The following is a 12446-nucleotide window of genomic DNA, read 5'->3' as shown; positions in this document are numbered from 1 at the left end:
CAATCTAAATTGGAAGTGTGCTTTGGATTACATTTTCCCCCACCAAAAACACCTTCAAATCATACTCCATAGACCTTCTAAGCAAACCAGATTTGTTTTTTTATTTTGTTTTTTGAAGTTATCGACTGTTCAATGATTGAGACTTGAGAGGAAACTGTTTATTACATTAGATATCACGATTTATGTACATTTTTATGCAGCAAGCTATCACATTGGGTAACAGTTTACGATAATGGTGCATGTAAAGAGAATCACTTGATATTTTTTAATAATCCAGCAAGTACTGTTCTGTCTCACCCCTCCTAAATGCCAGTGGCAGAGAGAATAACCTAGATTCCTTCTTGTGTGCATGCTGAGAGCTTCCAATAAAGTGACATATCACGTGTACTGTTATGTAAATACCGGAAAAGGGACTAGAGACTACGATTCCCATCAGTCACTGCACCTCTAGAGTGTTCTGTCATTTCCAAGCCGTTGTTATTGTTTACTGCTTCCTGGTTTTGATCTTTGACCGTGCCCACATTTCTGATGATTGTCTTTGCCTCTGATTCTCTGTTTGTTGATCGCTCAACCCTGGACTGTTTATTCACGTTGTTTATTGCTTTTTGTTTTGGATTTGTCTGTGTTCCTAATAAACTGCCTCTTTATCTGCACTTACATCCCGCTCCGAGTCTGTGTCATAACAGTTTACTTCACCTACACCATGGATGCAGCAGGAGAGCAAAGGGAACGTCATGCCAAGATAACCATGCTGGCACTTAACTTCATCCTTTTACCTCAGTGGAAATTCCTGACTCCCCCCAAACCATATGATGGATTTTCTGTTTATCCAGAAAGTTATGGTGGACACCAAGCCTGAAGAGAAGCGGTGGCTGGGGTTCATGTTATCCCGGCTCACCAGCCCAGCCTGCCGGTGGGTGGAGTTCCTGATAAAGTAGTCACAAAGTAGTCTCTCCTGTAGAGCTCCAGCCTGAGGTCAACGTGGTGACCTCAACTCCAGAGCTCCAGCCTGAGACCCACAAGGTGGTCTCCACTGCCGAGCTCCAGCCGAAGGTCAATGAGGCGACCTCTCATGCCAAGTTCCTGTCATGCATAAGATCTTTCCCCACCCTCCCTCCCCTACTGCGGATCTTGCTCAGCCTGCCGATTCAACGAAGAACGTCGCTCAGCCTCCCTGCTTGACTGAGCGTCCCATGTTTCTGATTATTTTCTTTGCCTCTGATTCTCGATCGCTCAACCCTGGACTGTTTATTCACGCTGATTATTGCCTTGTGTTTTGGATTTCTTTGCGTTCATAATAAATTGACACTTTACCTTCACTTGCATCCTGCTCCAAGTCTGTGTCATAACATGTACACCTTATGGAGCTCAATAGATAACAGCTTATGACTATGTGCAGACACTTTATAGATGGTTTTGTAACCTTTTCATGCCTGATGAGCATCAACAGCTCTTTTTCTGAGGTCCTCAGAAACCTCCTCTGTTCGTGCTATGATACACTTCCACAAACATGTGTTGTGAAGATCAGACTTTGATAGATCCCTGTTCTTTAAATAAAACAGGGTGCTTAGTCACATCTGACTGTCATCCCACTGATTGAAAACATGACACCTGACTATAAGTTCACCTTCAAATTAACTGCTAATCCTAGAGGTTCACATACTTTTGCCACTCAAATATATGTAATAGTGGATCATTTATAAGTATAAAATTAGTCTCATTTGTTTAATTGGGTTCTCTTTGTCTACTTTTAGGACTTGTGTGAAAATCTGATGTTTTAGGTCATATTTATGCAGAAATATAGAAAATTCTAAAGGGTTCACAAACTTTCAAGCACCACTGTAGGTGATTCTCATCACCCTGACAGTAAAGAGGGTGTAACAGAACACTAGCTTATTTATGTAATACATAAGTTCATACATAACTGCCATTTACTAATGTACCATTATTGTAAAATGTTATCTTGTGTATTTATTTAGTCATTATTGCCATCAGGTTTTCTTGGCTGACTGCACTGAAGGGTCTGTGGAATGGAGTCCTCAATGAACCATTGCTTATCTTTCTCCAAGCAGTTTGAACCTGGTAAATGAGACGTCAGAGAGTGAATTATTATTATTATAACAATAATGTGTTTCTGAGTACACAATGAGGTTTTTACAGCACTTTACCAGTTTGGTTCTTTAAACCTTAATGAGGACATCCACTTGTTATTTGGATTCCTTACTGGATTTTTATTTGATGTGCTTTATCTTTTCTATTCTGTCTATCTGATCACTTTTATTATATATGATTTATAGTAGGGATGCACCAATATTGGGCCAATACAATAACTGATAAATAGCACCTTCTTGTAGCCGATATCGATATTAATAAACAATTAAAGCTGCAAGCAGCATTTTCGGGGGCCAAGCACTCAGACTCGGTGAGCTGCACATTCACAGATACACTACAATAGTTCATGAACAATCATACAACTGTGAATTTAGCACAACCTCTTGAAATGATATAAGGAAAAAAAAAAAAAAGATGTTAAAGGTCTTGACCACAAGGTGGGGCAGTCACGGAACATCTTGTGTGCATTCAAGACATCGCACTGAAGATAATTATCAAGTTTTGTGAGGATACATAGATGAATTGATTACACCCTGCTTTTTGCATTTGTCAGCGCATTACAGTAGAATGAACGGTATTGAATATCAATATTCCTGTTCAGACAGGTCTCAAGATGATGTAAGACAAATTTGATGAAGACTGGGAAAAATTTGGAGGAGTAGCAGTAAAAAGGCAGTTAGATATAAGGATTTTTAACGTTATTGTAACTTTTGATCACTAGGTGGCATTGGCATGAAATCTGTTGCATATGCTCCAGGTCATGGTCCTGAACATGGCTAACAAGTTTTGTGTCAGCAAAGATACAGCCTCGCTTCCTGTTTGGTGGCATCACTGTCAGATTCTTTGGCCCATTACGGACAAACTATTTAGAGTATTCAAAATTCTTTTGTGAGGTTTAATCGGTAGATGGCGTGCCAAATTTGGTGATGATTAGACAAAATTTGTAGGAGCAGTAGAGAAAAAAAATGTTTTTGACAAAATCCAAGATGGCAGAAAATCAAATTAGGCAGAAATTTATCTAATATGATTTATTGAATTTGCCTTAACCTAGGGAATCCAGGGATGCCTGGCTTTTACATTTTGGACACGTGGTTCAAAACTTATGACCATAAGTGTACTTCCAAATTACGATAAAATTTGACCAAATGGTGGTGCCAGAGCGTTGGCAGCCATTGTCCCAAATTTGGTCAGAATGTTCCTTAGATGCTCCCCAATCAGAGTGCCAAATTTCACAACTTTTTACCCGGCGGCTCTATGGGAATGCTCGAAATGACCAACTAGTTTTCTCCTGATGGACACGCAATCAGAGATGCTATGCTGACTCAGTACACCTTCGTTCACAACTAGCTGTAATGTATGTCCAATGCAGCCAAAGCTAGCAACAAGACACTCCTCCACAGTCTTAGCCATATTGCGAGCATTATCTCTTATCAAGTGCAACTGTTTGTAATGTTCTACTGTCCAAGCATTTGTTTAAAAGTATTGGAGATTGTTGTTGGCATATGTGATATGTGCAACTCCTGTGCATGTATCACTGCCCTTTTCACTTAAAAATCTTCATTCAACCACTGAGTGGTTAGGTTAGCATACTTATAGAGTCCAAATGTCAGTGATGTACATAAAGTCTCTGGCGTTATCTTTGATCGCGTCATGTGTGTCGCCACAACATTGTACAGAGCCTGCAAGGAAACATCAGCAAAGTAGCAGTGACTTGGGAGACATTTAGCCTCCAAATGCTCAATAAATTGGTGGAATCTCCAGACCTCCAAAAGTGAAAAGGGTTGGTCATAAAGAGCCATAAACTTTTGATTTTGTCTGTCATGGGTTTAGCTTTTGGACTGTCCTATTTTCAAGTGGCCATTGGACAAATCCCTGTGCTGTTGCTCCTTATTTTTCTTGCTAATGCTAGCTATTATATATTTTTTAAAAATATATCACAACAATGAAGAGTTTTTAGATAATTGATTAGATTAGTGGTATTGCCTTTAAGACTTTTTTTGCGTTTTCCCCTCAGTGAAACTCACTATACATTTGTTGCAAATTTAAATTCTCTATTTTTCTCTTCTGAAAATATGAAACATTTCCACACAGCAGACATTTTTACTCTGCAGTGTCAGACTGTTTTTGGAACCATAAGCAATTTACTCCAAGGTCTAAAACAAGCCTTTTAAGTGTTCATGTTGTCATGGTGTGTGTCTGGAACGTACCATGGCAGATGAGTTGGGTCTGGGGTTGCTGTGGTCTTAATGGCAATAGTCGGACTGGCTTTCTTCCACTAGGTGTCAGCAACTGACTGCGGTTAACCATCTCCTTGTTTTTGCAGTAGCCTGTAGTGACACAAACACAATAGTACAAACTTTCAAAGAGGGAATCAAATCTAACTTTGAACAATAGCTTACATGTGAAGTGTGAGAGTTAAATCCAATTTACATTTTAGTGGCACTTATGAATATGCAGTAAAAGTAAAGACTAATGGTGAAGGATAGAACACAGGAACAGCTGGAATGTTTTTCACAATGTATTTTTACATCAGGTTGATCACTTTGATTAGGAAACTGGAATACTAGATTATATAGAAATCAAATCTCAGAAATGATGAGACAGGGTCCATGAATGAGTTCATAATTTGTAGCAGCAGCTGCTGTTGTTTTCTGGACCATTTTACAAGATGCTTTCAATCTATCTGAAGAGTATAGCAAATGTTTAAAACTATCTAATCATTCAGGTTTGCTTTAGGGTATCACAGACTTTATCCTTGATTAACATTATATACTTATTTATAGATATTAATCAGTAAAAAATATGATTTCCGTAAAAATAATCTTTTCATATTACAAATCTTGTAATATTTTATCATAACAGACTTATTTCTATAAGATTGTCCTTGTATGAAATGTGTCTCTGTTGGTGTTTTGTTGGTGTTTTGTTCTGTTGGTGTTTTGTTCTCAAAAGAGCAAGGTGCAAGAAAACAAAAATATGAGTGGACCCATTCTAAATCTTTTAACATACAATGCCATATTTATTTACTATTATGTGACTGCAAAATTCAAGGGCCTAGTTAAGAATTTTCACGTGCTGCTTCTGATTGTCTCATTATAACTCATTATCACATTATGAGTGTGTATGAGTGTGTATTAAGGAATAAAGGGGGTCTTGCCTTTTTTGGGGGAGATGGTGGGCACTCTCACTTCACTAGTATTGTAGATATGCCCATTGAAACCACAGCCGTCCCTCACTCTGAAAATCATGGTTTGTTCCATACTCCACTCTGTAGGTGATTGCTCATACTGGTCCAGTTTAGTGCATGTCCTCAGCCTGGGAAAGTAAAAAGGCTGAAGATTAATTACTGAAGCAGAAATTGTAGGAAGGTGGAGTATGGGCATAGAAAGTAGGATTTAAGATTTCTGTAGAATAAGCAGAACTTCATTGTATAAGGGTAAAATCCTTGTGTTACTTTTCTTGTTTGTCAGTTGATTGCTGTTCTCGTTGCAATTCTTTCCACCTATACATGCTATTATTTTAACCAGTAAATAAACTATAAAAAAAATTCTCTTTACCTCCTGTGGTCCTTTGGAGAGAGTAAACTTGGAAGCTCAGGCAAAACCAGCAAGCGTCTGAGAGCATCCAGCAAAAGAGAGGAAAACGCACAGGACAGGACCGAGTATAAATATATACTACTCATTCATGTGGAATACATTTGCATGGATTTAAAGCTCTAAAAGCAAACATACGGTCCAGGAGTATTCATTTCGACACAGCGGCCACAGGAGAGGCAGTTGAATTTTGTCAGCTGTCTGTTAGGAAGAAGGAAATTAATAATAATAATAATAATAATAATAATAATAATAATAATAATAACTGCTGTATTTTTTATGTACTGTATTCTTCATATACATTTTATCTAAACAGCAAACAGAAGAGCATCTCAGTTATCTGGTCTGTATGAAATAAATGCATTTGTTGAAGTTTTGTCTTATTATTATGTCATAGAGCATCAAATGCCATAGACAACTAAAATGAGAATTTCCCTGCATCAGCAGAATACAGCAGGATGTTAATCAGCAACGCTGTTTCTGTGAAGTGGAGTGTCCAAAAGACAGATGGAAAAGGTTTGTACAGTTTACTGATCATTATGAGGTATGTAATTTGGTCTGCAACCACTTGTTCCAAAAATTCAATCAAAAATGGAAAATACAATGGCACAGAAGAAACTATCTTGGCTTAAATGGGGCAATCACATACTATACAAGTGAGCAGAAAATCCACATGGTAATATAGCAGCATCGTTTAGAGTCTGGCTATAGAGGGAGAAGCTATGAAGGATTCTTTCACTTAAATAGACTGACATTGTTTGCATTACTCACTTCTTGAGACCAGCAGCATCATCTCTTTCTGGGGCACGTTGCAGCTGTAGCTCCTTGTGAATTCTCATCTGACAATCTAGCTCTAGCTGCTTCTTCATAAGATCCAGCTCAGTGTAGTTCAACTGAAACCAAAGAGACACAACATTACAATCAGATGTATATTCAGAGTTTTTGTTTGTTTTTACTTATAAATTAACAAATATTTTTTTACAGACTATGAAATTATGTGTCAGTCCTAGTTAAGGAGAGCTGCAGCAGTGCACATGTACTCTTCTTTTTGCTGTAGCATATGGTTTACCTTACAAATGGCTTGTTGAGTAAAATCAAATGTGCTAGACCAAGCAATCACTAAATAATTTTGACACAAATGAGAAATCTATGCAATGATATTTTGACAAGCTACTGTGGGTGTGCTTCAGCAGGACCACCAAAAAAAAAGGTTTTTCATGTTAAGTCACAGATCTGTTCTGTTCACCTTGCAATCCAGTTCCCTGAAGATCTTCTCAAAAACCTTATGACAATAATCCTCAAGTCCAGTCAGTAGATCCTGAAACGTCCTGTTCAGCATCACTGTTTTTGTATCACACTGGAGGACCTTGGTATCCAGTGCCTGCATGTCTGCTTTCTGAATGAGGGAGAACAGTTTCAGTCACTGAAAATTACATTGGATGGACTTTGTATTTGATAATGTGTTACAATTTAAGACACTCACAATGCTTTTTACAATTTGCACTGCCTTCTTGTCTGCCTTCTTCTCATCCAGCTCCTTCATAGTCTTGTACAGGTGCTGAGAGAGAAGCATATTAATTAGTACATATATTTTTATATAAGTTTATAATAATGGTGTCACGATTTCCCCTTGAAGCAGAGTGCTCTAAGCGCGAATGTGCGAGCACCTGCTTTTCCGTTGTTGACAGTAGTGACATTTGGACACGTGTGTTTGTTTATGTTTCTGTCATGTCTCCTCCCTGTTCTGTCATTGGCTGGGATTTTCACGTGTGTCTGAATCGCCCTCAGCTGTGAGCATTTATGACACTGATTATGTCCGCTTATATATGGCGCTCCTCCCAGCACACAACGCGGAATATTAGAATAGATAAGATATAGTATTGTAGATTAGTTTAGAGTCCTCACGATAGATAACCATAGTCTTTCATGTCATGTTTCCTGGTTCATGTTTAGGTTCATGTTTAGGATCGTTAGTTTAGTTCACGCTGGTTTCTCCGCTACCAGTCCCGCGCTATAGTTCATGTTTCTTGTTTTGTTTCTCGACCCTGTATTTCCGTGACCGCGACCTTGATTCCTGCCTCGCCCCTTTATGCCTGTTTGCCGATCGCCTGAACTTTGCATGTTACTGGATTACGTTTGTGGATCACGTTTTGGATTTGTCTGCCTGTCTCTCTCTTAAATAAACCTGTTCTACTGCGATTGCATCCTACCTTATCTCCATTACGTCACGATACGTGACAGAATATTCCGCCTATCATGAATGCAGCACGAGAACGAAGAGGACGCAGAACCCGGAGGTCCACGCCAGTCATCCCTGCCTTGGATTCTATGCAGTTTTCACAATGGACTTTCATGGACCTTCCCAATCGGTGTGATGGCTTCTTTGGTTATCCGGACTATTTTATGATAGACTGCCAGAGTTACTTCTCAAGCCTGTTTGACCCAAAGCCAAGGGAGAGACAATGGATTAAGTTCATGATGTTCCGATTTTTTGGCGCAGCTCGCAAGTGGGCACAGCGAGTAGCAGCCATGAGACCCTGGGTACTGGAGGACAGTAGGCAGTTTTCGGACCTGTTTCTGAGGGAGTTTGGAGAACCAGGGCAGAGCTTCAACTTGGATGAGCTGTTGAAGGGAGTTAATGTGGCGAACAGTGCTGATCTTCCATTCCACATGCATTATGAGCGGATGAGGCACCAAGTTGATGTTAACACAGACAACCAAGTTCCTGAGGTCCAAGTCCAAGTCAAGTCTCTAATCTCTGGAGTCCAAGTCAAGTCTCCAGTCTCTGAAATCCAAGTCAAGTCTCAAGTCCCTGAGGTCCAAGTCCAAGTCAAGTCTCAAGTCCCTGAGGTCCAAGTCAAGTCTCCAGTCTCTGAAGTCCAAGTCAAGTCTCAAGTCCCTGAGATCCAAGTCCAAGTCAAGTCTCAAGTCCCTGAGGTCCAACTCAAGTCTCCAGTCTCTGAAGTCCAAGTCAAGTCTCAAGTTCCTGATGTCACACCCAAGTCTACTGACCCGGTCGCCCAAGTTCAGCTCACGCCCAAGTCTACCGACCCGGTCGCCCAAGTTCAGCCCATGCCCAAGACTACCGATCCGGTCGCCCAAGTTCAGCCCACGCCTGAGACTGCCGACCCGGTCGCCCAAGTTCCGCTCACGCCCAAGTCTGCCGACGCGCACAGCCAAGTTCCGCTCACACCCGAGTCTGCCGACGCGCACAGCCAAGTTCCGCTCACGCCCGAGTCTGCCGACGCGCACAGCCAAGTTCCGCCCACGCCCGAGTCTGCCGACGCGCACAGCCAAGCTCCGCCCACACCCAAGTCTGCCGACGCGCACAGCCAAGCTCCGCCCACGCCCGAGTCTGCCGACATGGCCACCCAAGCTCCGCCCATGCCCGAGTCTGCCGACACGGCCACCCAAGCTCCACCCACGCCCGAGTCTGCCGACACGGCCACCCAGCCTCCGCCCATGCCAGAGGTTCACCTGGTGACCTCAGAGCCTCAGCCTCCCTGCTCAGCCGAGGACGTCGCTCAGCCTGTCTGCCCGGCTGTGGTCGTCGCTCCGTTTCCCTGCTCTGCTGAGTACAGCGCTCTGTTCCCCTGTTCAGCCGAGGACGTCGCTCTGCCTTCAGGCTCTGACGAGGACGTCGCTCTGTCTTCATGTTTCGCTGAGGACTTCGCTCTGCTTTCCTGCTCCGTCGAGGACGTCGCTACGCTTTCATGCTCCGACGAGGACGTCGCCCTGCTTCCCTGCTCTGCTGAGTACAGCACTCTGTTCCCCTGTTCAGCCGAGGACGTCACTCTGCTTTCCTGCTCCGCCGAGGACGTCGCTCTGTCTTCATGTTCCGTCAAGGACGTCGCTCCGCTTTCCTGCTCCCTCGAGGACATTGCTCCGCTTTCATGCTCTGTCGAGGACTTCGCTCAGCCTGCCTGCCTGGCTGTGGTCGTCGCTCTGCCTTCATGCTCCGCCAAGGACTTCGCTCAGCCTGTCTGCCCGACTGTGGTCGTCGCTCTGTTTCCCTGTTCAGCTGAGGACGTCGTTCCGCTTTCATGCTCCGCCGAGGACGTCGCTCTGCTTCCCTGCTCTGCCGTGTACGTCGCCCTGCGTTTTTGTTTCGTCAAGAATGCCTGCTCCTGGCTCGGCTTGGGACATTCTGCCCAGGGGGCCGGGGCCACTAATGGAGATGGATGTTTCATGGCACTCCAGGAGAAGTGCCCTTGGGGTGGGGTTCTGTCACAATTTCCCTTGAAGCAGCGTGCTCTAAGCGCGAATGCACGAGCACCTGCTTTTCCGTTGTTGACAGTAGTGACATTTGGACACATGTGTTTGTTTATGTTTCCGTCATGTCTCCTCCCTGTTCTGTCATTGGCTGGGATTTTCACGTGTGTCTGAATCGCCCTCAGCTGTGAGCATTTACGACACTGATCATGTCTGCTTATATATGGCGCTCCTCCCAGCACACAACGCAGAATATTAGAATAGATAAGATATAGTATTGTAGATTAGTTTAGAGTCCTCATGATAGATAATCATAGTCTTAGTTCATGTCATGTTTAGGTTCATGTTTAGGTTCATTAGTATAGTTCACGCTGGTTTCTCCGCTACCAGTCTCGCGCTATAGTTCATGTTTCTTGTTTTGTTTCTCGACCCTGTATTTCCGTGACCGCGACCTTGATTCCTGCCTCGCCCCTTTATGCCTGTTTGCCGATCGCCTGAACTTTGCATGTTACTGGATTACGTTTGTGGATCACGTTTTGGATTTGTCTGCCTGTCTCTCTCTTAAATAAACCTGTTCTACTGCATCCTACCTTATCTCCGTTACGTCACGATACGTGACAAATGGTACACCAGTGCCAGTCTGGTGCAGTATTCCTTACCTCAATATGACTTTGTTCCTGCGTGTGATCTTCCCTCAGCGGGCTGGCTGTACTGTGGAGCTTCTCATGCCCAGCCTGGAGTTGCAGGACAGACCCCTGCACATCACTTGTCAACTCTGTGGTCTGGGGTACACAATGTATAACAGTGGTACTCCAGTGATAGTTTTGCACTATATTTTTTTTTACTTGCTTTAAACCAAACTCAATATTGTTTACCTCAATATGACTTTGTTCCTTCATGTGATGTTCACTCAGCGGGCTGGCTGTACTGTGGAGCTTTTCATGTCCAGCCTGGAGTTGTAGGACAGTCCCCTGCACATCACTTAACTCTGTGGTCTGGGGTACACAATGTATAACAGTGGTACTTCAATGATAGTTTTGCACTGTATTTTTTTTACTTGCTTTAAACCAAACTCAATATTGCTTACCTCAATATGACTTTGTTCCTTCATGCGATGTTCCCTCGGCGGGCTGGCTGTACTGTGGAGCTTCTCACATCCAGCCTGGAGTTGTAGGACAGTCCCCTGCACATCACTTGTCAACTCTGTGGTCTGGGGTACACAATGTATAACTGGTACTCCAGTGATAGTTTTGCACTGTATTTTTTTTTACTTGCTTTAAACCAAACTCAATATTGCTTACCTCAATATGAATTTGTTCCTTCATGCGATGTTCCCTCGGCGGGCTGGCTTTACTCTGGAGCTTCTCACGAACGGCCTGGAGTTGTAGGACAGCCCCCTGCACATCACTTGTCAACTCTGTGGTCTGGGGTACACAATGTATAACTGGTACTCCAGTGATAGTTTTGCACTGTATTTTTTTTACTTGCTTTAAACCAAACTCAATATTGCTTACCTCAATATGACATTGTTCCTTCATGCGATGTTCCCTCAGTGGGCTGGATGTACAGTGGAGCTTCTCACGTCCAGCCTGGAGTTGCAGGACAGTCCCCTGCACATCACTTAACTCTGTGGTCTGGGGTACACAATGTATAACAGTGGTACTTCAATGATAGTTTTGCACTGTATTTTTTTTACTTGCTTTAAACCAAACACAATATTGCTTACCTCAATATGACTTTGTTCCTTCATGCGATGTTCCCTCAGCGGGCTGGCTGTACTCTGGAGCTTCTCACGTCCAGCCTGGAGTTGCAGAATAGCCCCCTGCACATCACTTGTCAACTCTGAGGTCTGGGATACACACAAACAAATACACATAAAAACACACTCTCACGCACTCAATTTCAGTAACTGTTTTATCTTGATTAAAGTTGCGGTGGATCTGGAGCCTATCCCTCTCCCAGGAACACTGGGTATGAAGCGGGAACACATCATGGATGGGATGCAAGAGTTTATTATATTGTAATATTGATCACACACTCACAGCTATTCACACCTAGAGGCAATTTATCTTACTGGCATTATTTGGAGAGGTGGGAGTAAACCTAAGAACATAGAGTAAATGCAAACAGAGACAACACAGACAGTAACCTGTGACCTCAGGCTCAAACCCAGGACCTCCAAACCTCTTCTGAATCTGTGATGTGTCAATGCAACCTACTGTGCCACTGTGCCGCCCCACATAAAAACAGATGTTGGTGAAACTTAGAGCTTATGAGGATTACTACCAATACTGACTGATATGCAAAATTATGGCAGTGCAACCAGAAATAAAAAGTACCTAAAAAGTATTAAAAAGTATCAACCCTATGAAAACAAACAAGGTTTTCAATAAATATATACCATTCTGTTTATGACTGTGCAAACGTGTAAACAATACAAGTTTGTGTGTCTGTACTCACTGTGTCAGTGATGAACGTCCTGCCACTGGTCACCTGCTTCATAAGATCAGTAACAATGCTCTGCAGATT

The 12446-nt window shown here is 42.7% G+C and overlaps 1 protein-coding gene across 1 annotated transcript; it reads right to left on the bottom strand.

The window, feature by feature from the left end:
* Positions 1–1118: 1118 nt before the first annotated feature.
* On the bottom strand, positions 1119–12446 carry LOC108271565 (uncharacterized). Its single transcript, XM_053683759.1, has 15 exons — positions 12378–12446; positions 11644–11766; positions 11432–11551; positions 11219–11341; positions 11005–11127; positions 10793–10912; positions 10577–10699; positions 7189–7263; positions 6952–7101; positions 6477–6598; positions 5844–5906; positions 5670–5726; positions 5270–5427; positions 4320–4439; positions 1119–2079 (listed from the first exon to the last, which is right to left on the bottom strand). The coding sequence occupies exons 1-15, from the start codon at positions 12417–12419 to the stop codon at positions 1976–1978; spliced, it is 1623 nt and encodes a 540-aa protein (XP_053539734.1). The 5' UTR covers positions 12420–12446; the 3' UTR covers positions 1119–1975.

This window comes from Ictalurus punctatus, chromosome 11, assembly GCF_001660625.3.
Source record: "Ictalurus punctatus breed USDA103 chromosome 11, Coco_2.0, whole genome shotgun sequence".
NCBI lineage: Eukaryota > Metazoa > Chordata > Actinopteri > Siluriformes > Ictaluridae > Ictalurus > Ictalurus punctatus.
The sequence above is the reverse complement of the archived record's forward strand: the minus strand, read 5'-3'. Positions and strand labels throughout refer to the sequence as shown.

Excerpts from the sequence above, each read along its gene's own strand:
- LOC108271565 (XM_053683759.1), bottom strand. The coding sequence starts at position 12,419 with ATGAAGCAGGTGACCAGTGGCAGGACGTTCATCACTGACACA. Across the intron at positions 7,264-10,576 it reads AGGAACAAAGTCATATTGAG|CACCTGTACAAGACTATGAA; the intron begins GTAAGGAATACT and ends CTTCTCTCTCAG. Across the intron at positions 6,599-6,951 it reads TCAGGGAACTGGATTGCAAG|TTGAACTACACTGAGCTGGA; the intron begins GTGAACAGAACA and ends CTTTGGTTTCAG.